The following is a 26,850-nucleotide window of genomic DNA, read 5'->3' on the forward strand; positions in this document are numbered from 1 at the left end:
CTATGGTACTGTATGCTACTTTCTCCCCACCCCCACCCTCCTCTCACTTATCTCTCCACCCTTCAGGCTCTCTGCCTGTATTCCTGATATAAAGTTCCAACCTAAACATCGATTCTCCTGCTCCTCTGATGCCACTTGACCTGCTGAACTTTTTCTAGCTCCACATTTTATCGACCCTGACTTTCCAGCATCTGCAGTTCTCACTATCTCCAAGTTTCCCTCTAAGCCACTCAATATCCTGACTTGGAAATATATCACCGTTTCTTCACAGTCGCTGGGTCAAAATCTGGGAATTCCCTCCCTAAAGGCATTGTGGGTAAACCTATAGCATGTGGACTAGAACAGCTCAAGACGACAGCTCATCATCACTTTCTCATAGGCAACTAGGAATGGGCAGCCAGTTATGCCCACATTCCAAAAATGAATAAAACAAAAAAAAATTAATGTCCCATTGTCAAGATATTTAAGTGGGCCAGCCATAAGTACTATGACTACAAGGTTGGGTTAGCAGTTGAGCATTCTGTGGTGACTAACCCAGCCCCTCCATCATTTACAAGACAGAAGACACGAGTGTGATCGAATACTCCTCAGTTATCTGGACGAGTGCAGTTTCAACGCTTGAGCAGCATGAATGCCCCAAGATAAAGCAACCCATTTGATCAACACCCAACCACCATCTTAAGCATTCACTTTCTCCATAACGAATACCATAGCTGTCAAGTGTACCATCGACAAGATGCAGTGCAGCACCCTGCTGACTTTTCTTTGAAAGCACCCACTAGAGTTGGAATGCACATTCAGGAATTAGAAAGATAAATGGCACGTTGGCCTTTATTGGAAGTGGATTAGAGTACAAGAATAAGGAAGTCTTGCTTCTACAATCATACAAGGTTTTAGTGAGACCACATCTGGAGTGCTGTGTGCAGTTTGATTCTCCATATTTAAAGAAGGATTCAGTGCATTGGAAGCAGCACGGCTGAAGGTCCACTAGATTGGTCCCTGGGATACGAGGAAGTTCCTATAGTGAAAAGTTGACTAAATTAGCCAATATCCTCTTGAGTTTAGAAACATGACAAGTGATCTCATTATAGATTCTGAACAGGGTTGAGAGGATAGATACACTGGTTGTTTCCACCTTTGGGAATCTAGAACACAAGGACACAATCTCAGGATAAAGGATCCATCATTCAAGATTGAGATAAGGAAAAATTCCTTCACTCAGAGGATTGTGATTTTTTGTAATTCTCTACACAAAGGGGTGTGGATTTTCCATCGTTGACTATATTTAAGGCTAGATTTGTGTTTTCTCAGGGAATCATGGTGATTATGAGAGTGGAGTTGATGACTCCCCCATCCCAAGGTCAGCATTAATCATGCTGAATGGCAGAGAGGGTCAATGGCCTATTCCTGCTCCTACTTCATGTTTTTGTGTTCAGTGATCTCTAGCACCTAGAAGAGCAAGCAGGTGCCCCTCTAGTCCACTCCATTTCAGACACTACCCAAACTTGGAAATATATCTCCATTCCTTCATCACTGCAGGTTTGAAAATTTTCAAACTCTCCACACCTGCCAGCACAAAGGGTACGTGTATTACAGCAGTTCAAGACGGCAGCTCATCATAACCTTCTCAAGATTGCTGGCAGACAATAAATGTTGGCCTTGCCAGCAATGTTAAAGTGCAAAGAATGAAGAATTGTCCATGCTTCAAACACATTCAAGTCCTAACACTCTACTGGGAAATCCTGAAGTTGCAAAGGGTATTATTCAAACACAAGCTTTTTTTAAAAAAGTCAGTACAATTATCTTTGAAAATGTCAAGAGTTAGCAAAACTGCTTTGAATGCAGAAGTTGGCAGCCTCAATTTATCACTACGACAATCACCTAGGCAACATTAATGTTTAAAATCAAGGATGTCTTAGTGTGCAGAGGACAAGGAAAAGTGAAGTGTAAAGGTAATGCTTATCTCAACCAAAACACTATCAGACATTTGACTGACTGAATTTGAAGTTGACTTCCTGTGTGGGACCAATTATGTACCTTTCTCACCAATGAGATTTTTTACTGCAAAAGAAACATGAGAATGATGAAGAAACAGAATGAATGAAAGTTAGCAATTTAGAAATATATCAGTTACAAGGACAGAAATGAAAAGAGGAAAAGAAAGACTTAATTGAGAGGGGGAGGATATTAGCTAAAAGGAAAACAATTAAAAATTGATTTTACTTTAAATAGCCAACAATAATCTACCATTCACAAGAGACCAAACATATTACATTGTTCTCTTTCTTGGTCAATATTGATTGGCAATACATTAAAAGCACACTTGTGCTCTTAATCACTAATTGCCTATTAAATAAATCACAGACTGTTAATGTGAAAATCTAGAATGTGTGCAAAGATAACAGGAGAGCTAAATTACTCCAATTGTGCAAAGGAAACAGCAGAGCAACATAAAACAACCAATAATTCTGGGTATTCGCAACTAATAGTACATCCCTTTATTCCCCAAATATCTTGGCTGATTCGCACATTAATAACAACCTGTATCCACAAAACACTATTACTTTTCAAGTAAAGTTCAGCCTAAAGACTCAGCACATTCTAATTCATTAGTTCCCAGCTCTTTATTCATTGCCGAGTGTTTCCTTCCTTCTTTCAAGTTTCGAGGATATTAACAACCCATATTCTGATCATTAATTCCTGACCTAAACCTTTCAAGCTACACCATTAAAAAAAAAGCTAAGTAGAGATGGTTGTTGTGTTTTCCTTCTTTACAACACTTTGTGTAGTATATAGAACTTCATAAATATCAGTATGACTCAGTGTTATGTTCATCTCTGGCTCAGAGGATCATTGGTTCATCCTGACTACAGAGACATCAGTTCATAATCTGGCAGGTCAGCTGGCAACCAGACAACACACACAGCTTTAAATATATTCCCCAAAAGAATCAGAGGAAGGTGGAGGATTTTTCTTTGAGTAAATACAGTGGAATTCTAGATATTCTAGAAAAATGTTTCAAAGAGCTGATGTGAACAGATTAATGGTAACTTTTAAAAGAAAAATTGGGGAAATAAGGGTTTGGAGTACTATGGACAAAAAAGGCACTTGGCTAATTGAAGAGCACAGCACTCTGAAGTGTCAGCACAGCCACAACCTTGGCTAGCACTTTGGTGACATATTAAGGGAATACTGCATTGTCGCAGGTGCCACCGTTCCAACGATATGTTAAGTCCAAAGCCTATCTTAGGATTAGAATTGGTCTTCATCATCACACGTACTCAATGCACACAGCGAAAAGTTTATACATCACCATTTACAGTACCATCTAAGTACAGTTTCCTTAGTTACAAAATCTCAGCAAATACAGAAATAAGAAGTCCAGCATTGTGTAAATAAAAGTTCAGAACCATGGACTTCCAACCCAGACCACGCTGGCACCTAGCCTCCTGTCCACACCGGGCCCTGGCCCCAGACCACCCTCAGGTTTCACCCTGAGGATCATGAAGCTAGGAGACCACTTCCGAACGCTATGCCAGGTCGAGGACACCATGCTGGGTCAGGAGGATGCCACACCGGGAGGCGCTATGCCAGGCTGTGAGATCACCAGGCTACACGGGAAGCACTATGCCAGGTTGGAAGGTCACCACACCACACCGGGAGGCTACTGTACCAGGCTGGAAGGTCACCATGCCACACTATGCCAGCTGGGGGGTCATCTCATCACACCAGAAGGCTGCTGCACCAAGGTGGGAGGTCACCACGCCAAACTAGGAGGCACTATTCCAGGCTGGGAAGTCACCACGCCACACCGGGAGGCTGCTTCACCAGGCTGGGAGGCCACCACGCCACACCGGGAGGCACTGTGCGAGGCTGAGAGGTCACCACGCCATACCTGGAGGCTACTGCACCAGGCTGGGAGGTTCTACTTGTTTAGGTGGATGCAATAGATTCCATGGCAGTGTTCAAACAACAGGGGCAGAGTCCCAATGTCCTAACCAATACACCTCAGTTGACTCTTCAAAATACAATGTGCAATGAATTTAGAAGCAGTGTAAGCTGAGGCTTTACATTATGCAGCATGCATGTTAAATAACATGTATTAGCAGCAAGGAGACTGAGATCTGTGATAACTACATTAGAAAGAAACTTATTCTTTTGGGGATGGGGTATACATTATTATCAGTGAACTAATCAGAAATGGCATTATAGGCACTATGAAACAGAATGAAAAACCAACATTAGCCAATCATAACATTCACTCATAGGAGTTTGGGCAGGTAGACAGGACAAACAAGCATCAAATTATTATAGCTGTCTTTTATTTGTTGTACCTCCATTGCACTTTAGAAATTTCACTTCATTCTGTCAAGAATAGAAGAACAGAGTAAGGGAGTCAACCATCTCCGGTCAGATCCTGATCATTTGGTCTTTACCTAGGCCAGGAGTTGAGAATTTACAACTGCTGTCAAATCTAAATAAAACTTCCTCAACGAACAGACTTTATTTGACTTCAAAATATGAAAAAAACTCAGCTAATTTTCCCCAAAGTGTTCTTGAGGGATGGACCAATTAGACAGAGGTCCACCTGAACAACAAAATATAGTGATCGTTCTAGATCCTGAACAATTGTGAGCTTCACTAATAATCACCAGCTAGTACAAAGAACTATATCTGGAGCGAGCCATTCTAAATGGGGTCAGGAGAAAGGTGGGAGGTAGAGGGCTGGGGGAGGCAGGGAACGAGCAAATGGAAACATTAGGTGGAGGACAGAAGTGATTACACAGCAAAACTGACAATGCCACAAGGTAAAAGAGGTTGCTTCTGTCCACTATTGTCTCCTTCAATTCAGATTTTTCATGTTCAAGGTTTTTCTTTTTACCAGAATCAATTTCAAACTTCAGACAACATTCAAAAACTATATTAGCTTCACTTCCACGTGGAATGCCATTTATTCCCTTCAAACCAGTAGAGAAGGTTTAGAGGAGATTTAATTGAGGTGCTCAAAATTATGGAGTGTTTTAATAAGTAGAAAGGGAAAACTATTTTCTATTGACAGGAGGATCAGTAGCCAGACAGATTGAAGATAACTGGCAGAAGAACCAAAGTCAAAAAGTGTGATGCTGGAAAAGCACAGCCATTCAAGCAGCATCCGAGGGGCAGCAGAGTTGATGATTCGAGCACAAGCTCTTCATCAGGAATGTGGGCGGGCACAAGGGGGCTGAGAGATAAATGGGGGGGAGCTGGGATCAGGAGCAAGGTAGCTGGGAATATGATAGGTAAATGAAAGTGAGCGGTGACGGTCAGAGAGGAAGGTGGAACAGATAGGTGGGAAGGAAGATGGACAGGTAGGACATTTCAAGAGGGTGGTGCCAAGTTGGGATAAGGCGAGGGGAGGGGAGATGAGAAAACTGGTGAAATCGACATTGATTCCGTGTGGTTGGAGGGTCCCAAGGCGGAAGACGAGGCGGTCTTCCTCCAGGCGCGGGTGGCTAGAATTTGGCTGTGGAGATGGCCCAGGACTTGCATGTCCTTGGCGGACTGGGAGGGGGAGTTGAAGTGTGTGGCCACAGGGCGGTGGGGTTGTTTACTGCGTGTGTCCCAGAGATGATCTCTGAAATGTTCCACAAGTTGGCGTCCTGTCTCCCCAATTTAGAAGAAACCACATAGAGAGCAAGCTGAAATATAAAAGCAGCACAATACCTCGTTGCGTAGTGATTGTTAATGTCTCTGTGGCTGGAGGCTGTGAAGCGAGTGAACTCTCAACACTGGGAGTTATAATCTGGATGCCTTCTCTAGATTTCTGTTGGTATTCAGACGCAAAACTGCTTGTTTCTGGGTTCAGCGTTGTAGTCAATGTTTCAACATGTGATGAATTTGATGGAAATGCATCTTCCTGATAAAATCAAGGAAAAGCGCAATTACTTGCTCAGAAACACAGCATACTTCATATCATGCATTCTGAAAAAATAAAAGCAAAATGTCAAGAACAGCTTTTATAAAAGCAAAATGTCAAGAACAGCTTTTATAAATCAGTACTGACCAGGGGAAAATTTTTCCATTTTTCTCAAGGATTGATTTAACATGGTACGCTTGTTACACTGCATGTTAGCACTTCATAGAAAGAACATTTTTATGTAACATGTTCTTATTTTTATGAATGAATGCTATTCTGTTACTCCCCCAATCTCTGTGGCATTGACGAACAAGGTGTCCTGGAACAGAAATATCTGAAAATAAATGTGTGCACTGTTTTGCTACCCAAAATATCCTTTACCTAAAATGCTGCAGACTTTCTCTTGCTTTTAAATATTTCCAATCTGCCTCTCCCCAAAGCAGAGAAAAATTCCTTGCCATAGTCACAGATGGTATCCACTGTAACTGTCCTGCAGCATTCAATATTACTAACTACACCATCCTTTTCCAAACTATGGGCTGTCTTTCAGCTGGATGAGGCAACTCTATTTCTATCTGTCTGAGCCCAGTCACACATCAACAGTCATGTCATTCTTTTCCTGTCCCACAATATAAGCATTCAAATCCACATTCCCCACATCCACTTGAGAGCTATATGGTCTATTTGGCAACTTTGTCTGCAGTAATTGGTCAACTTACACATGAACTGATCATACCCCAGTACACTATTGATCAATTTGATCCCACATGATCAGATTGCTTTCTTCAGGTATCAGACATTGTGCATATCACAACCTCCTCTATTTCAAAATCTGGCAGATAGAAGCTAGTGTCTTTAACTCCTGCAACTGATTCCTATCCCCTTCTGGGTCACTAACTATGAATTTGCAATTTTTCCTATCTGACCTCACATCATTTGTAGCACCAAAAGCCCATACTTCCACCTGGATAATATGGCCTATTTCCATTCCCATGCTATTCACACACTGATAAGATTCATTGATTATTTTCCAGACTCAACTACTTTTAAGTTAAAAATCACACAACACCAGGTTATAGTCCAACAGGTTTAATTGGAAGCACACTAGCTTTCGGAGCGACGCTCCTTCACCAGGTGATTGTTGGATGAAGGAGCGTCGCTCTGAAAGCTAGTGTGCTTCCAATTAAACCTGTTGGCTATAACCTGGTGTTGCGTGATTTTTAACTTTGTACACCCCAGTCCAACACCGGCATCTCCAAATCATGACAACTACTTTTAAGCATTCCTCGCTGATCTCTTACCCGTCCCACCCCAATAATCTCATATCTGACCTAATTTAGACCATAAGACACAGACACAGGAGTAGGCTGTTCAGTCCCTCAGGTCTGCTCCATCATTCATTAGGATTATGGTTGATCCAACATTCCTCACATTCACTTCCCTGGCTTTTCTCCATAACCCTTAATTCCTTACTGATCAATTGGTTTTACTCATCATACAAATCCTCAATGACAAATTCCAGCACCCCGTTTCCAAATGAATCAAATTCAAAATCCTTGTCTCCCAACCCCACCACGGCATTTCCTCACCCCAAACCTCTCACCCTTGTCTATTTCCTCACGTATGAGCCCACTCTTGGGACAGGTTCTCTTTAAGTGGAGAACCACAAGCTAGGATTCTGATTCCTCAAGAGAGGAAGGAAAAAGCTTGCACTTGCCGATGCTCAGGAGCATGCACAACAACAGCATTATCTCTCAAATATATTTAAAGAAAGAATGAAAAATACCAGCCAAATACCTAATGAAAACATTTCAATGAAAGAATACGTTGGGTCGAAAAAATAAAGTGTAAAACAAAATAGAATTTTTGTTCTAAATTTTTTAAAATCAGCTTAATATTGCAAATGACTGTATGGATGTGCAGTCAAAAATAACTGGGGTGAGCATGTGCATTCGGCAATTATCCAATCATTAGTATCAGCAAAATTATTGATAAAAATTTAAAAAGCAATGAAGTCACAGTCACTTGAATTTTGTTCATAAGGGAGTCAAAATAAAAATCAACAAATGTTAGAAATAATATTGAGCAGAATTCTTTCTAGCTCTTAAAATTGTGTTTATGATAAGTTTTCTTTTTGTTAATACAAGTAGAAATGATGCAGTGGATGAATCCACATATAGCATGGTTTCATTTCAGATTGGGTGTAACAGTGTGCAACATCCTACCATTCTAAAACCAAACGGCAATTTTAGAACATAGAACATAAAACGTAGAACAATACAGCGCAGAACAGGCCCTTCAGCCCTCAATGTTGCTCCGACCTGTGAACTATTCTCAGCCTGCTCCCCCGACACTATCCCATCATCATCCATGTGCTTATATAAGGATTGTTTAAATCTCCCTAATGTGGCTGAGTTGACTACATTAGCAGGTAAGGCATTCCACGCCCTTACCACTCTCTGCATAAAGATCAACATTGGGAGAAATTGAAACCCCATTCATTAAAGTTATGGATATATTCTGTTGGTTACCCTTTTCTGAAGCTCAGGACTAATTTCATCCTTCTGTCAGCCTTGGCTCTGTGATATCATCTCACCTCCAAATCAGCAATTTTTGGATTCAAAACTCATTCTAAACCACAGGCTGGATACTTCAGGGATATTTAAGGGACAGTAACGCTGTCTGATTAATATTTCTTCTGAAAGGTTGTCAAACTGAATTCCGCCTGTCTAAGCTGGACACGAAATGGCCCATTATTGTCATTATTTTGAAGAGCAGAAGTGTTCTCCCAGGTCCTGAGCTAAGATATCCCTCAAGTAGTGGTGAAATAGATGATCTGATGACTATTGTGCTGTTGTTGTGGCAAGGTGCTATATGCAAATTGTCCCATTTTCCAACATTACAACAACGACTACACTTATTATGTAGTTCATTGGCTATGAAGTACTTTGGGGAGAGTCCTCGGTTTCTGAAAGGATCTGTAAAGGTTAATCTTACTTCTTCCTGTGCAGCCAATTGATTGTACAGATGGCCTGCTTCTCAGTCACTGCCTTTTCCATCCTTGGGTCACTATCAGAAAGTGCAGCTACCAATGGAAGACCTCTTTTCGTTTTATTACCATGCTGTGGGGAACAGTTAGCTGTCCCCTGGACACTTACCCAAACAGGTGACTGAGGTCAGGAGCTCAGTGAAGACATGAGGCCATGATTCTGTTTTCTCAACTGCATCATGCCACATATATCCAATGGAGAGAATGTTAATTTTCCAGTATTAGACTGCTGTCCACCGTGTAAGTACCACTATCATCGCAATCCAGTTTCAAATTACTACAGCAACAATTTGGAACTGGAGCCACAATTGTCAGAGCACTTTAATGCTTCTAACATTTTTTTTAAGCAAGTTCCGGGAAGGCCCACTTGAAGTAATTGAAACAAAATAAGCAGGAGCAATAGGAAGAATTATTGCTCTTTCAAGACCACATCCCTAGCCAACCAACCTATCCTCAAATTTTAATCTATACCCTAGCAATTTTGTCTTGGATCCAGCAGTATCTCTGCTATGAAATTATCTCTGCTATGGCTCTTGCACAACATTAAAACTCAATGAAGGAGGAATGAAGTCAAATTGCCAAAGAAGAATTACATAAAACAACAGAAAACTATTTAGAAATACCTCTTGGACACTGGTTCTGTTTTCATTGAACTTTTGTAGTAGTTTTCCTTTGCTCACTCTCTCCAAAGGGACTAATTTCATAACATTGTTCACCTCTTGCTTTGTTTCATCACTCCATTCTTCCTGCTGAGATTCATTAACTGGGAAACTCACATTTAGAGGGGCTCTGCTTTGAATTCCAGCATCCTCCTCTTCAACACCGACCCCACTTGCCTTCACTGAAGACACATCAGCATCATATTTAAAATCCCACAGTGGCCAGGGCTGTGAGCCTTGCATTTGCCCTTGACCCTTGCTGGAAATTTCTGAATTCCCAAAAGTAGCGGCGGGTATTTCTTTGTAGTCCTTTATGGAGTTCTTCGCAATAGAGCCATCAAGGGTCAAGTCTTCACCATAAAGATCTTGCAGATTAATAGTCCCCTCAGTTGGCACCGAGTCCCTTTGCTTCCCCATGGAATGCCCTTTGCCTTTATGATAGGCATCTTGTAAGCTTGGCTTCTGAGCTGGTGACCGCTGCACAAAACTTAAGTAAGATTCCACAGCACTGGTCATTTTTGGCTCACACTCATCCCTGTGTTGACAATTTATAATGTAACAGCGACCCTCAAACATCCATGCCAAGTCACAGTCAGTAAAGTCACAACACGCCGATATACATTCCGACATTGATACTGCTGGAGGAACCCGCAGGATTTTGGTTGTCTTCAGGTTGGGAGAAACGATAGCATCCAGATACTGAGCTGTTTCATGGCAGTAATCTGAAACAGCACCTGTAAAAACATTACCAACCACAATTAAAATTACAGACTTAAAAATTTACAGGCATTTGGCAACATAAGAGCTGCTTCACTACAGTAAATAAAAGCAAATCACTGTGGATGCTGGAATCTGAAACCAAAAGAAAAAATGCTGGAAAATCTCAGCAGGTCTGGCAGCATCTGTAAGGAGAGAAAAGAGCTGACGTTTCAAGTCTAACTGACCCTTTGTCAAAGCTAAAAAAAGGGAGATATAGGGAGGTATTTATACTAGGTTGAGAGAAGGTGAGTCATGGCTCCAAAAGCAAAGGTAGCAATAAAGAGGTTATAGTGACAGTGCATAGAGAGATTATAGGGAGATTAGGAGCTGTGAATGACCAAGGCTGAAGCCAGTGCTGTGACAAAATATGTGGGGGATTGGGGGAATGGGTGAAGCAGAGGCAAAATGGAAAACAGGGGAGAAGGGTAGCAAAGGGGGAAGAGGAGAGGAAAAATGTTATGAGAGAGTGGGGAGCGAGAGAAAGAGAGACAATCAATCAAGAAAGAAGAGGTACAGAACAGTGAAAAAAAATATAAAAAAACATAAATAAAATAAATGAAATAAAATTAAAATAAAATAAAATTACTGCTTTACTACTGTGTTCTCATGGAGAACATGTCTGATGTCCTAACGCTAGGATTACATTTAGGGGGATGATTTTGCAGGATGATTTTGTAGCTAATTTTCCAGCTGTGCACTCCTAGCAATGAAAGAACAAACTCCCATCCCTATGGCATGCTTTTTAATGTCAGGACAGCTAAATAAATACCTTTAGTAATGCACAAATACAGGAATCATACAGCAAAGGTTCCCGACAACATTATCAAGACGAGAACCAGATATCCTGCTTTAAAGATGTTGCGAAAGGAATCAATATTATAAGAAAACTAGGGAGAATTGGCCATTTTTTTTCTTTCCATCCTCATCAGGCAAATTGAGTATACCATCGAAAAGACCTCAAATATTACAGCATTTCCTCAGTAGCACAACCTGTCTCAAGGTTCTGGAGTATGACTTAAAGTTACAACCTTCTGATACTGGGGCAGGTACACAGGAATATTGCCTGCTTGCAATTTTTGGAAATTTGAAAATATCTTGCACAGAATTTTCTGGACACTAACTTCTTGAGTTTACATGTGACTTCTTCAATGTGCTCTCAATTTCTTTTCCTTTTTTTAAAAAAATCTTCACTAAGTAATTCCTTCATCATTTAAGTAAAAAAGATTTTGTTTTTAAACTTGTCATCCAAATTCATCCTACTGTTCCAATTTATTTTATTTACTCTGGAGATCACAGCTAGGTTCACTAGTATTTCACTGTGTTTTATATAATGTCAGAATGACTCGAGACTGACAATCTTTGGATTTTGTTCATTTCAACGTATTATTTGATATTGCAACCACTTCTCTACAGTGAAATGACACACCCAACTCACATCAAATGATAATATAACTTTGCAATCATGTTTCCTATACTCAAACACATATCATTTCCTGACATTTTATATTCATAAATCATTTAAGAATCATCTTCCTAATCAGTAAATCTTTATTAGTCAATTCAGATTTTATCCCTTCCTTGGGTCTTTAGCTTTGTGACTGTGATCATTACAGTATTTATAAGTATTGAATGCAAACAGCAGGGGACCCAACTGGAAGCTAAGTATTCTGGCTGTCCATTCAGTTGTACATATTAAAATCAATATTTTCTCCCATTATTAAATTGCTGATTTATTGTCAAATTTAATCCCTAGATCTGTGTCAGACATGGAACAATACAAGCATTGGAATCAGAGAGTTGTTGATCAAGCCCCACTGCAGAGAACTGAACGTACAATCTAGGTTGAAGCCCTAGTGAAGTCCTAAGAGTACTGTACACAACTGGAAATGCTGTCTTTCAGATGAGACATTAAATCAAGGTCCAATTTAACTTTTCAGGTACTACATAACTATGTCAAACAGCACAGAGATTTCCCCCAGATGTCTGAGTCAATGTTGATCTTTCAAACATACTACTCTAATAGATTATTTCACTATTATCTCAAGGTTGTTTCTGGTGACTTGCTGCACACAATTGACTACTGTACTTCCTAGACCTCCTGTATTTCTATATTAAACTATACTTCATAAAAGCACTTCATTGACTAAGAAATGTTTTTGGGCATCCTAAGGTCTTAAAAGTTGCTATAAAAATGCTGGCTCTTTTTTGCTTTAATCTCAAGAGTTTCTAAATAAGACATCATAGTCAATATTTTTTAAGAAACCGTGAGTTTGGGATGTTGAATTTCCTTGGGTTGCATTCTGTATTTGAAAATGCAATGATGCAGCATTCCTGCCTGCACACGTTAATATCCCTGACCCCAGGAAATGAGACTAGGAAGCATCTAATTATTTTAGATGGGCAGTTGCTGAGGTCATTTAGATTAATGTTGGAACACAATGTGGAGGGAAGGAAAGAACACCATTGTGGGTCAATTCATGTAATGTAGCTTATCAGGCAATGTTGGGCAAAGAGTGTGGGGAAAAAATAAATCTGTTCTAAATTAACCACATAAGTAGGCACTGGATCAGGGAAACTGACCAGTTAAAATTGCAACTCTCTCTACTCACCTATCGCCAAAAACTTTGTGTGCCCTTCACAACTTCAACATCCACACTAAATAAACTTTAGCTATCTCTATCCTTTCTTGCAATCATGTCCCACTTGCTGCACCTCTCCAGCATCCACTCCTCCTTTAAGATGCCTTGCCACTACCTTTTGAAACCCAATGCTTTGACCAACCTTTTGGTCACACTGCTTGTGCTCTCCTTTTGCTCAGTTTTGTATTTTTGTTCTTACACTAGACTTTTTTTCCTGTGTTAAAGGCAACAAATAATGCAAATTGCTTTGCGTGTAACACCTACACTTACACAATATGATTCCAACCTCCCGAAAAAAATCACCTAAAAATTAAGCAATGACAATTAAATGACACTTTTAAGTCTAATTCAAATCATCTGGCAATTTGGGTAAAGCAATTTGGCATTAGTAGCAGCAGATTGTATAGGAAACTCGATTATGTTTTTCATGGTATGTCTAATAACATCTCCAGATGGTTGAACACAGATTTTTTTTCTGCACTGGAGCAGTCACTGCTGATGAGAATCTCACAAATAGTGAAAAGAAGCAACACAAAAGCTAATGGTATTGGTAAAGCAATATTTCTTGTACATATTGTGTGGATATTCTTCTGAGCAGCAAAACTGAAATTTACCACTGCCCCCCAAAAAATTGTCTGCATCTTGGCAGTCAACTGTAGTGAAAACCACCCTTTGTTGGGACAATCAATATGGGCTTCCAGCTGACACACTGCCAACAAGACCACACCTTCTTCAAAATTGATGACTTGAAGATACATAGAGATCAATCTTCAGCTCAATGACCAGTGAAGAAACTTTAAATGATTTTTAATATTTTATAACAGTTAGGGCAACTTATTTTAAACAGTTATAAATACTGCAATACTCCTTTTAAGGTTTTTAAATTGGCCAAGGCCTACTCCTCAAATATAATTAGCTCCTGGCTCCCTCGCATTAACACCTCCCCACCACTAGCTCCTTTCCACCCATCCATCTGACTTTACAATACCTGGAAATTAAAATTCCCACTCGTAAGATGTTAAGCAGGAGTAATGATGTTGCTATGCAATAATCTTTGAAAACGAACAATCCCTTCCTACTATGAGTGGATACAAGGCAGGATTTAATTAGTTGGTTTCAGTATTCCTTCAATAAATATGTGTTCATATGCTTTTGTTTGCTAAATAAATTGAGAACTGCCAGTCTTTATTTGATTAACAGTATGCATAACATCTTCATGGGCCATGATCCTCTTCAAAAGAAATCAATAGACTAAACATTTAGCCATTTCTATGATTATGAATGTTAACAAATATCAAGTTTATTAAAATAAATATAGATAGGTATAATTATGGATATGGTGGACAGTGTTTGTTGCTGTATTAGTAATCAAGAAGGATCAATTAATAATCCAGAGAACGGGAGTTCAAATCCTATCAGGGTAGTTAGTTTTAAAAAGCATGGCACATGCAGGTACAGTGGCTCAGTAGTTAGCACTGCTGCCTCACAGCGCTAGGGGCCCAGGTTCAATTCTACCTTTAGGTGGCCTGTGTGAAGTTGCACATTCTCCCCATGTCTGTGTGGGTTTTCTCTGGGTGCACTGGTTTCCTTCCATAGTCCAAAGATGTACAGATTAGCTGAACTGGCCACACTAAATTGCTGATAGTGTCTACGGAGTGCAGGCTAGGTGGATTAACCATGGTAAATACAGGGTTACAAGGGTAGGGTAGGGGAGTGGGTGTGGGCAGGATGCTCTTTGGAGGGTCCATGTGGGATGCATGGGCCGAATGGCCTGCTTCTACACTATAGGCATTCTATGATTTTAAATGTCTGGAGGTAAGAATCTGACATTGATAACAGCAACTACAAAGTAGTCAACATTCTCCAACTGCGTCACTAATGTTCTTTATCCTCACATACCTGGCTTATAAATGACTCCAGTTCCACACTAATACTGTTGACTCTTTCCTGTCCTCTGACCTTAGCATTGTAAGTCACTCAGTGAGCCACCCTCATGTCAAGGTCAATTAAGCAGGAGTTGTATTTGCCAACTTTGCCAGCAAAGCCACATCCCAAACATGAATGAAAGAAACATGTATGCAATAATCTACTGGTTGTGTTTCCTTTCTATTCTTAACTCTTCAAAATGATGCAAAGGAACAGTGTTATATTTAAAAACTTCACACAATCTGGCAGCTTGATATTTGTACTGACTGTATTTGACTGCGTACTTAGAATATCAGACATTCTGGTCACAAAGCAGTCTCTCAATTATGCATGTTGAAAACAAAAAAAAACTGGCTTTTTATCTGGGCTGTCAGAGTTCATATATCATGCAAGCTGATAAAGAGTGCCAGAATTGGTTATCAGTTTTATATCTTCCTCTATCATTGTGATTCAGTTTAGTTCAATCCAATACCATGTAAGCGGTACGCATAAGAGCTATCACAAAGATGGCAAGCTCACCACTCCACATCATCTAAAAACAGTGAAAGCATGATCATCAATCCCATCAAAGAAGGTTAAAAATAACTTGACAAGTGGTCCAAGGAAGTGAACAACCCTAAATTATGTGAATTTGTCTGTGGCATGCTGAAGGGTTGAGAACACAATGTGTAAACAGGGATTGTAGGGTCTAAAATTATAGAGCTTATCAGAAGGTTCCACAGGCTCACACTGCTATCTTAGACAGAATGGGCCAAGCAACCTCCTTTAATGAATCTAACCAGAACATCAATTTGAACCAGTGTTGCATCTGATAATCTGCTCTCTTTAGATAGATCTGTGATAGTCAAATAATTATATGTAAGTGAAGGCAGACTAGCTACTCTCATAATGTGGATTGTTTTCATGAACTGGAAAGAGAATAAACCTATCATATCAGACACCTATCAACGAGACTGAACATCACTATTTTCCAAACATAATTTCAATGGTGTCAAAATAAAAAGTGTGTTTGCTTTCAAGCTGAGTCAGATCGCACAGTAGCAGAGAGTCAGATCGCAGAGTAGCAGAGAGTCAGATCGCAGAGTAGCAGAGAGTCAGATCGCAGAGTAGCAGAGTCAGATCGCAGAGTAGCAGAGTCAGATCGCACAGTAGCAGGCCTTGAGGTAACGGGTTCATCTAAAGCTAGTGCAAAGTTAAGTCATTATATTTCACAGAAAATTAAAACTGTGGAATAAGGAAAAGGTGTCTATTTTGCCAAAACACAAAAAAAAAACCTTTTAAAACTTTTCCTGTCATTTTCAAGCAGCTTTAGTGATGCCATTGTAAATATGCTTAAATAGCATGTGATGATTTAAATATGTGCATATTTAATAGTAGTAATCACATCTCTATTTGCCAATTCTAAATGCACTTCATACATGTCATTCGATGGGACTTCAAACTGGACCACAATATAGGGTGATATACACTTGACAAACAAACCATACCTTTTTGTCTCATATCAGAGTTATCACACCACACCAATTCAACTCAGTGCAGTTTATCATCTGTAAACAGACCAATGGTCTTGCACTAATAGTGTTTTACAGTTTTTTTTAAAAAGGAGAAAGTGTTGAGAGTGTGGTGCTCGAAAAGCACAACAGGTCAGGCAGCATCCGAGGAGCTGGAGAATCGATGTTTTGGGCATAAGCCCTTCATTAGGAAGGAGGCTTGTGGATCGAAGCTGAGAGATAAATGGGAGAGGGGGTAGGATTGGGGGGGGAGCTGGGAAAGTGATGGGTGGTTGAAGGTGAGGGAGAAGATGATAGGTCAGAGGGGGGAAGTGATGGACAGGTCCAGAGGGCAGTGCCGAGTTGGAGGCTTGGGATTGCGATAATGTGGGGGTGTAGGGAAGTGAGGAAGATATTGAAATCCACATTTATCCCGTGTGGTTGCAGGGTCCCAAGGCGGAATATGAAGCGTTCTTCCTCCAGCCGTCAGGTGGTAAGAGTTTGGCGGTGGAGGAGACCCAGGACTTGCATGTCCTTGACCGAGTGGGAGGGGGAGTTGAAGTGTTCAGCAACGGGGCAGTGGGGTTGGTGGGTGCGGGTGTCCCAGAGATGTCCTCTGAAACGATCTGCAAGAAGGTGTCCTGTTTCCCCGATGTAGAGGAGACCACACTGGGTGCAATGGATGCACTAGATGACATTGGTAGAGGTACAGGTAAATTTCTGATTGATGTGGAAGGATCCCTTAGGACCTTGGATGGATGTGAGGGGAGTGGTATGTTGCACAGGTTTTGCACTTCCTGTGGAGGAGGGGAAAGAGGCCAGGAGTGGGGTGTGGGCTGGTGAGGGGTGTGGACCTGACGAGGGAGTCACAAAGGGAATGGTCTTTTCGGAATGCTGATAGGAGTGGGGAGGGAAATATATCTTGGGTGGTGGGGTCCATTTGGAGGTGACAGAAGTGGCAGAGGATGATACATTGTATGCGGAGGTTGGGGGGGGTGGAAGGTGAGGTCCAGGAAGTTCTGTTCTTGTTGTTTTGAGAGGGGTGGGGTTCAAGGGCAGTGGTGCGTGAAGTGGAGGAGATGCGCTGGAGGGCATCGTCAACCATGTGGGAAGGAAAGTTGCGATCGAGGAAGGAGGCGGCCACCTAGGACTTTGATGTGGAATTGGTCATCCTGGGAACAGACGTGGCATAGGCAGAGGAATTGGGAATAAGGGATTGCATTTTTACAGGAGGTAGGGTGGGAGGAGGTGTAGTCTAGGTAGCTATGGGAGTCAGTGGGCTTGTAGTACATATCTGTGGTTAGTCGGTCGTCAGAGACGGTGATGGGGGGGGAGGGGGAATATCATTGGTAGAAGAAGGGAAGGGAGGTGTCCGAGATGGCCCAGATGGATTTGAGGTCAGGGTGGAAGGTGTTAGTAAATCAGGATGCTTATGTAGTAATTATCTGTGCCTCATAAACCAGGAAGGTTCCAGATTAAATTACCCTTCCTTTTCTAAGTTAATTGATCTCATTGCCATGGCAACATTAGTGATGCTGCATTTCACCTCAGCACCCTTGCGTTAGGAAGGTGGAAAAACAGCGTTGTTTACCTATGTCCCTTGTAGAGAGTGATAGCATGTGGAAGCTGGATAAGGACTAGTTTAGATATTTTCTCATCATGCTTAGCTATAATAGGCTCTGCAATCAAGCCTGACACTGCCAAGATCCACACATAAAAGATGGACATTCGAAACAGGTATCAAAGGGTGACCAATGGCCAAAGCACAACAGGTTATACAGTGCCCACAAATCAGTGGCCCAAAGTGGAGGAGGTGCTTTTGGGAATTGAGGTGGATGAGTAATTAATGAAAGGTCACAGATTTAATAAAATTGACAAAGAACCGGTGGCTTAATGATCTTTTTTATGCTGTAAATGTTATCATTGGGAAGGAGAAGAAAAATGACTGAAAAACTGATGAAGTTAATTAAACAAGCCAGCAATCAGAGATGAGACAGCACAGCTGTTTCTGTATTTGGATGTATTAACAAACAGCCCTTATTTGCAAAGAACAATAGCTGAGCTTAGAAACAAACCGAGCACTGAATTACTGGTTTGATGTAAACAATCCGCATCAATCTTCAACCTATCTTCAAAAATATAACAGAATCAGTAAAATAATAATTAAGAAATAACTTCCTGGGAAAAATAACAAGAAAATAAACCAATCCATTGCAAAAAGCAAAGTACTACAAATGTTGTAAATTTTAAATTTCAAATCAAAACAAAAGCTCAGACAAAAGGTCATCAACTTGAAACCTAAACTCTCCTTTCCCTCTCGACAGATACTGCCTGACAAGTTGAACGTTTCCAGCATTTTTCATATTTTAAACCAATCCATTACTTCAGTAACGTACCTGTTATGGTGCATAGCAATATAGCACTGAGGCAAAATGGTAAGTGGGTCATTTTCACAGCGGCAAGCCCCACACAAGTTCCAAAGCAACATTGATCTGTGCCGGTTATAACTGCGTATATACTTTTCTTTATCTTCTTTCAATGGCAATTTTGGAAACACTAGAATCAATGACACATGAAAGTCATCAGCCCAAAGATGCAAAGCACAAATTAATAAGATCAACACCGACAATGTTTGTATTACTATATATAAACGACTGAACAATCACTTTGCTGAGGATTACCATGCAGTTCGAAATGTTGAAAGACATAGTGAATGGCACTTTATCCCATGTAATGGTCTATAACTAAGAACATAGGTTTCTTTCACTAACTGCATTCCAGGCTTTTATTTTTGTTGTTGTTAGAATGTGGGCATCACTGGCTAGGTTAATTGCCATTGAGATCATGAACCATCCTTTTGTACCACTGCACTACGAGTAGAGGAGCTCCAGGATTTTGATCAATTGAGAATAAAAGAGCAACAATAAATTTCAAAGTTCAGGTGTTATGGAATTTTGCGGAGAGACGTGGAGGTGATGGTCTTCTGATATCCCTGCTCCTTTCATCAGTTAGATGTTATAAATGGCAGTGCTGCTTCTCTATCCAAAGGCACTTCCAAAACATGCCACAGCGCTGCTTCTTCATATGATGAAGGCATATCATGCAAACATATCACTCTTTTGTCCTACAAATCTATTTAAGAAGTAAAAAATTAAGATACACTGCATTGCACAAGTTAATTTGCGCATTTTCAAGTTAGGTTTTCAAGGGCATGTGTCTACAACTGTACTACAAACTGCCCTAAATTTAGTATGGTTTGGTAATTTTTCACAAATATGCAATTGGCAGTTATCGTTGGAATAAAAAAAGGACTCTTTAGTTGGGTAAACTATAAAATTTACTTGATTAGGAATCACCAAGTGTACAAGAATGCCTGAATTGCAAAATTTTCCATTCCCCTCATCTTGTATCCTTCCCTATATGATCAGCAAAAAACTATGCATAGTAAAAGAAACATACAATTCAGAACCTAAATAACCTCTCTCCTTCCTCCACATCATGTAATACTAAGCATTTCATGCTTAGCAGTATTATTGCTTCATGTGCTGATGGCAACTGCCATGGTTAAGATCACAAATGTTAAAAATAACAAACAACAAATATAGAGACTGTCAGTTTATGAGCAGGTAAAATGGAAACATTTCGTCCCCTGTCTAGGTGACATCCTCAGTGCTTGGGAGCCTCCTGTGAAGCGCTTCTGTGGTGTTTCCTCCGGCATTTATAGTGGCCTGTCCCTGCCGCTTCCGGTTGTCAGTTTCAGCACTCAGACAACAACTCACCAGAACGAAGGACCCATGAATTTGGCTGGGACAACACTACCATTATAGGGCAAGCGAAACAGAGAACAGCCAGGGAATTCCTAGAAGCATGGCACTCATCCACAAACTCCATCAACAAACACATCGACCTGGACCCAATATACCGGCCACTACAGCGGACAGCTGAAACTGACAACCGGAAGCGGCAGGGACAGGCCACTATAAATGCCGGAGGAAACACCACAGAAGCGCTTCACAGGAGGCTCCCAAGCACTGAGGATGTCACCTAGACAGGGTACGAAACGTTTGCGACAAAAACTTCCAGCTCGGCGAACAGAACCACAGCAACGAGCACCCGAGCTACAAATCTTCTCACAAACTTTGAAGGTAAAATGGAGTAACGTGGGAGGAGAGCCATGGTGGGTGGCTTATTTCCTGTCGAGGCAAACATGCACAGGTCAGCCTCCTAAGTATTTTCTAATCAATCTGATCAGAGGTGTTATTTCACATTTCTAGAGCAGGCAAGACTTGAACCAGGCCTCCAGGCTCAGAGATACTACCACTGCATCACAACCCTCCAAGTTGACTTACTAGGAAGGAAGTTCCAAATGTTCACACCTGTAAACAAGTGAAGCCACCTGTTTTATTTGCTCTGAAATTAATCCATTATGAAAATTGGCTGGTTTCAATTTTCAAGAAAGTCAAGATAGTCTGTCCCCTTAAATTCTCATGGCACTGAAGCCAGAGATGGATATGAGTTAGATACAACACAGATTAACAGTGGCCAAATTTGGATGAACACATGACAAGCAATCTTTCTGAGAAGAAGGTAAGGGAGGCAGAGACATGCTTTTTGTTTGTTCAAAAAATATTGTACCACTCCAGATTATTCAGCAACAACCATAAAATGCACATATAAACAACAGTGGAGGATAGGATCTGGCTTGGCAAATGATGATCCACTTGGCCCCACTAAGATTCATCACATTACATCACACTCATGTAAAACTGTCTATTGAAGGATGTTGCCAGGGTTGGAGGATTTGAGCTATAGGGAGAGGTTGAATAGGCTAGGGCTGTTTTCCCTAAAGCGTCGGAGGCTGAGGGTTGGCGTCATAGAGGTTTATAAAATCATGCGGGGCATGGATAGATTAAATAGACAAAGTCTCTTCCCTAGGGTGGGGGAAGTCCAGAACTAGAGAGCATAGGTTTAGGGTGAGAGGGGAAAGATATAAAAGAGACCTAAGGGGCAACTTTTTCCTGCAGAGAGTGGTAGGTGTATGGAATAAGCTGCCAGAGGGAGTGGTGGAGGCTAGTACAATTGCAATATCTAAAAGGCATTTGGATGGGTATATGAATAGGAAGGATGGAGGGATATGGGCTGGGTGCTGGTAGGTGGGACTAGATTGGATTGGGATATCTGGTTGGCATGGACACGCTGGACCGAAGAGTCTGTTTCCGTTCTGTACATCTCTATGACTATGACTGTATGAGTATGAGTCCATGGGAAATTGATGCCTGCTTAACAAAATACTAGCAGCAGTCAATGCTTTCAGAAGAGAAAGAGATGAAAAAAAGGGCAGAAAACATCAATACATGTTTACATAACGCATGTTCATACCAATCATCTTCAACGGTGCTTAGTGAGATTATGTCACCTCACAACTCACTAATCCAATTGCTAACTTCACATATAAGCAGGCTATATCATCCACAAGCAGTCCAATTGATAGCTTTTCTCAGTGGCAGCACTCTCTCCCTGGAGTCAGAAGCTCATAGGTTCTAGTCCCACTCCAGACTGGATGAATATATATTCTAGGTTAACTTCATTGCAGGAGCAAGTTAACACATACTATTGAGATACCTCCAAATGAAAGAATAAACCAAGTACCAGGTGAACGTTAAGGAGTTTAAAGAATTATTTGAAGATCAGTTGGGGAAATTATCCTAATTTTCTCCACAATAGTCATCCCTAACCAATACTATCAAAGCAGATTAACTGCTCATTTATCTCACTGGCGCTTGTGGGACTTTTTATGCGGTTTCATTTATCTCCAATGATGATATTTCAAACTGATTAATTGACTGTGAAACAGTATTGGATAAAACACAGGCTTAAAAGTTGCTATGCAACTACATTGCCGTGACTTTTGTGGTGCAATGGTGTTATCCCTGGCAAGAAGGTCTGTCCTAAAGTCTCTGGAGATATGAAAAAACATATCTAAATAGGTTGATTAAAACGACTAAGTTGCTTGTTTCTTTATAAAACTATAAGTTATCGGAGCAGAATTAGGGCATTCAGCCCACCGAGTCTGCTCTACCATTCAATCATGACCGATATGTTTCTCAACCCTCATTCTCAAGTGGATTAACCCTTGATCCACTTACTAATTAAAAACCTATGTCTTAAATGCACTCAATGACTTGGTCTCCACAGTCCTCTGTGGCAATAAGTTCAACAGAGTCACCATCGTCTGGCTGAAGAAAGTCCTTCTTACCTCTTTTCTAGTTGACTATGATTTTTTAAAATATACCTACATAAGTTTAATGTCCAGAAGTTGCTAGTACAAATAATCAAATCTATGATTTGTGGGAGTGATGAGGATACTTTTTATAGTATCCTCCAATGGTTCAATTTGTAAATGCGCAATGCAATGCTTTAGCAAGTGTCCATTGCAGCTTCATCCCAATTCCTGGCTAAATGAATGGACCTTGGTTGTTAGCTTGAAAATACCACAGGAATCATGATTCCTGCTTATGGAATACATTGTATCTGTGAAATGTGTGAAGATATCAGAAGAGGTTAGGAGTACACAGTTAATGATTACAGCTTGTTCTATTCAGTGTTGAATGGTTGTCTTTCTTCCTGGTTTCAGTTTGCAGATAAATAATGGGCATTTAAGTAATGTTGCGGGAGCGTATGATTCCCTGTTAAGTAGAATTTTATTATTCATTTGTGGGATGTGGGTATTGCTGGCTAGATCAGTATTTATTGCCTTTCGTTATCTGCCCTCAAGAGTATAGTGGAAAGATGCCTTCTTGAATTGCTTGGGGACTAAGCACACTGCAACAAAGGGAGTTCCAGGATTTTGATCCACTGGCAGTGAAGGAACAACAATATTGTTCCAATTCAAGAGGGACTTGGAAGGAAAGTTGTAGGTGATAAATTAAACAGAAGAATTAAAGAAAGTAAAATTGAGATAAAATGTATCAACCTGAGGAAAGTGAAATAGTCAATGGAATTTAAAAACCTGCAATTTTTCCCAATATCTCAGGGCTCTCCTCTTACCCTTCACCTATTCAACTGAGCTCCTAATAATAAACGATTGAGTATTCATAATTCATCACATTACACTGCTGGTAAAAACTCTTTCCAATAAGAACTCTGCATTTTCATGGACGTTAGGAAATATTTGAACAAACTGGCTCTTGAACAATAACCTTCAGGAGCAGACAATCAAAATAATAAAACATATCAGTCTTCAACCTGCAATCTTAGTTTTAATTTAACTCCATCCACAGGTGAAAGGTCACACTTAAAATGTTAACCTATTTCTCCTCACTCCACACAGCCCTGTCAGTTACCTCCAGAATTGTTATTTCTGAAATATGCGAGTTGTTATTTCGGATTTACAACACTTGTAATTTTGTTTACAAAACGGATCCCTACTGTGGTGGCTTTGTTATATTACTAAACCACACAATTCTAATTTGGTCTCCAGTGCCGTTTCTTAACTGGGCCCTTGACACTTAAATGTCAAAATAACGCGACTCCATCTTGCGTCAGAATCCCCTTCAAAATGTCAAAATACTTTCTTGCAGGTTCATGGTCTTATGTTGCGCTGGATGATTTGTTGATCCCTTACCTTGATTTTAAAATACGAGCGGCTGTTTATAATTGAATTACTCTTTTGATTAGTAGCGCTAGTTGAGTAACTTAACCAACACCACAATGTACACAGTGTGAATCTTCCCTTTCCTGGTCTATTTCGGGATGAATCTGATGGAAGAATCCACCGTACACCTTTACAGAGAGAAAAAAGCGGTGCTTTTCCACCAAGGCGTTTGCGTCCCTGCAGATTCCCTCGTCCGAGAAGTCAGTGTGGTTTATCAATCTGCAAAGCTTACAGGAAACCATGTTAGGATGAGCAGGATAAAGTCATCCTTGCACATCAGAACAGACTAACCAAGAATCGTCTCTGTACGCCTGCCCCCTGCCCAGGGATCTCCAGTTATATTGTATTCTACCAAGACAAATATGCTGACTTGGCACTTTAGCTCAAGCAGTCAATCCTTTCCAATCTGATCCATCGCCACGGTCATATATTTCGAAAATGCTCAATACATTGACTTTGCATTAACACGGCGTGAGTAGGAACGTTGTGGCTTCAAGGTTAATACGCGTACATGTTCCTAAGGAACTGTTTCTCTCGTACCTGCGTGGACAGCCGCTCTCAACACAGTATCTCCACGCAGCCAAGAGGGCGAGGTTTGAGTTCATCCCAACCTCCCCAGACAGCGCTTTTTAAAACAAAACCCCTTCTCTCCCCCACTCACAGTTCACTCAAACACGTAATGCCATTTCTGCCCCAAATGGCTTCAAATACTCGGCGGTTTGTATCCCGACACCAACCGACTCTGCCGAGAACCGCTTCCAAGAGAATCATCAATGCTGAAGGTGCCGGCCCACCGCATGATGTGAGCGCGTCGCGTTGCGTCCCGTCCCCTCTGCTCCAATAACTGGATTCCTGTTGTAAGGTACCACATGTGATGCTGCTGGCTCCTGCTACTTGAAGAGATGTGATGTGGCGGCCGCTCCATGATCTAACTTCAGGTTAGCTACAGCGGACCTCTGGCTATTGTTCATAGCTGCCACCAAGTAATGTGATGCTCTCAGTACATTTCACTGTATTAAACAAATGTCACATCCTTGCATAATGAGTTAGCAGGTGATTTTATGACACAATAGGCGCTTTTTTTTTCCAAACTCGAGCCTGCACTTATGTTAAGGTAATGCCAAATTATGAGGCGGGAACACCCACAAAACATTCCTTATGAACCAATGGTGCATGAGAAATACCTTCTTTAGAATTAAAAGTTGGTGGGCGTTTAAGTTAATTTGGCAGGGGGTTGGCACACTAATTAGAGGTGCAAAAGGGGTGATGCACAGACAAGTATAGAAGAACCAAATCAATCTAGAAGGCAAAACAAGTACAATCAAGTTAAAGCACAAGGGAGCATAGCAAGGTGGGATAGCATTTACTTTAAAGGTTTCTTGCAAGGAAGGCAGATAAAGTCTCAAAACAGCAAATATTCTAAAGTGTAGAAAGTGCTACAGGTTACTTCAAAAAAAAAATAAAGAGAGCAACAAGAAGCCATGAAAAAAAAAACACTGGTGAGTAACATTAAGGAAATCCAAAAGTGTTTTATATGTATATTAAGGACAAGAGAATAACCAGGGAAAAGGTAGGATCCAACAGCGACCAAGGTGACAATCTGTGCACAGAGTCGAAGACACAGCTGAAGGTGTGAGAGAGAACTCCATCTGTATTCACTGTGGAGGACAGCACAGATTTAAAAACCTTGGAGTTGGAAGTGTAATACACTTGAAAATAAATTAACTCAGAGGGAGGAGAAGAGATTAGTAGCTTTAGTAGGATTGAAAGTGGATAATAGTCCAGGCCCAGATGACATGCTTCTCCAGTACCTGTGAGAGGCAAGGACTCTGACATTAATTTTGAAATAGTCTTTAGCCACAGCAAGGGTACAAGAGAACTGGAAGGGAACTCATGTGGAACCTTTATTCAAGGAAGTAGTATAGGTAAACCAAGAGACTCCAGTGAGTCTAAAGTCAATGGTAGAGAAACCATTGGAAAGAAATCTGAAGGACAAAATTAATCTTCACTTGAAGAAGCAATGGTTACTTAAGGCATAGCTTTGGCAAGGGGATATCATGGCAAATAGATTTTTTTTGCAGAGGTAACTAGGTGTGACTAGCTGATGATAATGCAGTTGATGTAGTCTACACAGACTTCACTAAGGCGTTTGACAAGCTCTCATGTGGCAGGCTGGTTAAGGAATTAAAGAGCCTGTGATATCCAGAGCAATTTGCCAAGTTGGATCCAACATCCAACAGGAAGCAGAAGATGATGGTCAAAGGGTGTTTTTTTTTGTGACTGGAAACCTGTATCCAGTAGTTTATCAACAGAGTTCAATACCAGGTCTCTTGGTATCATCAGTAAATCTGCAGATGGCACAAAAATTGGTGGCATGTCAAATCGTAAGGAGTAAAGCCTTAAAATACCAAGGGATATAGATAGGCTGGTCAGAAGGGCGGAACAATGGCAAATGAAATTTAACCCTGAAAAACATGAGGTAATGCATTTTGGGATGACTAACCATTTAAAGAAGTTAATGTTAAATTGGTAGGATCCTAGGAAGTACAGTGAAATCTTGGTGCGCATGTATTTAGATCCTTGAAGGCAGCAGAACAGGTAGAGGTGGTGATTAATAAGGCATATGGGATACTTGCCTTTACTGGTCAAGGTACTGAATACCAGAATAGTAAGATTGTAATGGAGCTGCACATAATGTTAGTTAGGCCACAGCTTGAACACTGGACAATCTGGTCACCCCACTATAGGAAGGATATGATTGCACTTGAAAGAGTGAAG

The 26,850-nt window shown here is 40.8% G+C and overlaps 1 protein-coding gene across 5 annotated transcripts in view; it reads right to left on the minus strand.

Annotated features, from left to right (window-relative positions):
* The window catches only part of LOC122564389 (dyslexia-associated protein KIAA0319-like), a 119,328-nt gene that overhangs the window by 85,190 nt on the left and 7,288 nt on the right, over positions 1-26,850 (minus strand). For 2 of the 5 annotated variants that reach the window (XM_043719175.1, XM_043719180.1), the window contains exons 1-4: positions 24,613-24,725; positions 18,815-18,974; positions 9,569-10,338; positions 5,704-5,896 (exon numbers count right to left, since the gene is read on the minus strand). In XM_043719175.1, the coding sequence (XP_043575110.1) occupies positions 5,704-5,896; positions 9,569-10,338; positions 18,815-18,866 (1,015 nt within the window). In that variant the 5' untranslated portion in view covers positions 18,867-18,974; positions 24,613-24,725. The other 3 variants (XM_043719176.1, XM_043719177.1, XM_043719179.1) reach the window with 3 other exon arrangements.

This window comes from Chiloscyllium plagiosum, chromosome 29 (assembly GCF_004010195.1).
Source record: "Chiloscyllium plagiosum isolate BGI_BamShark_2017 chromosome 29, ASM401019v2, whole genome shotgun sequence".
Lineage (NCBI taxonomy): Eukaryota > Metazoa > Chordata > Chondrichthyes > Orectolobiformes > Hemiscylliidae > Chiloscyllium > Chiloscyllium plagiosum.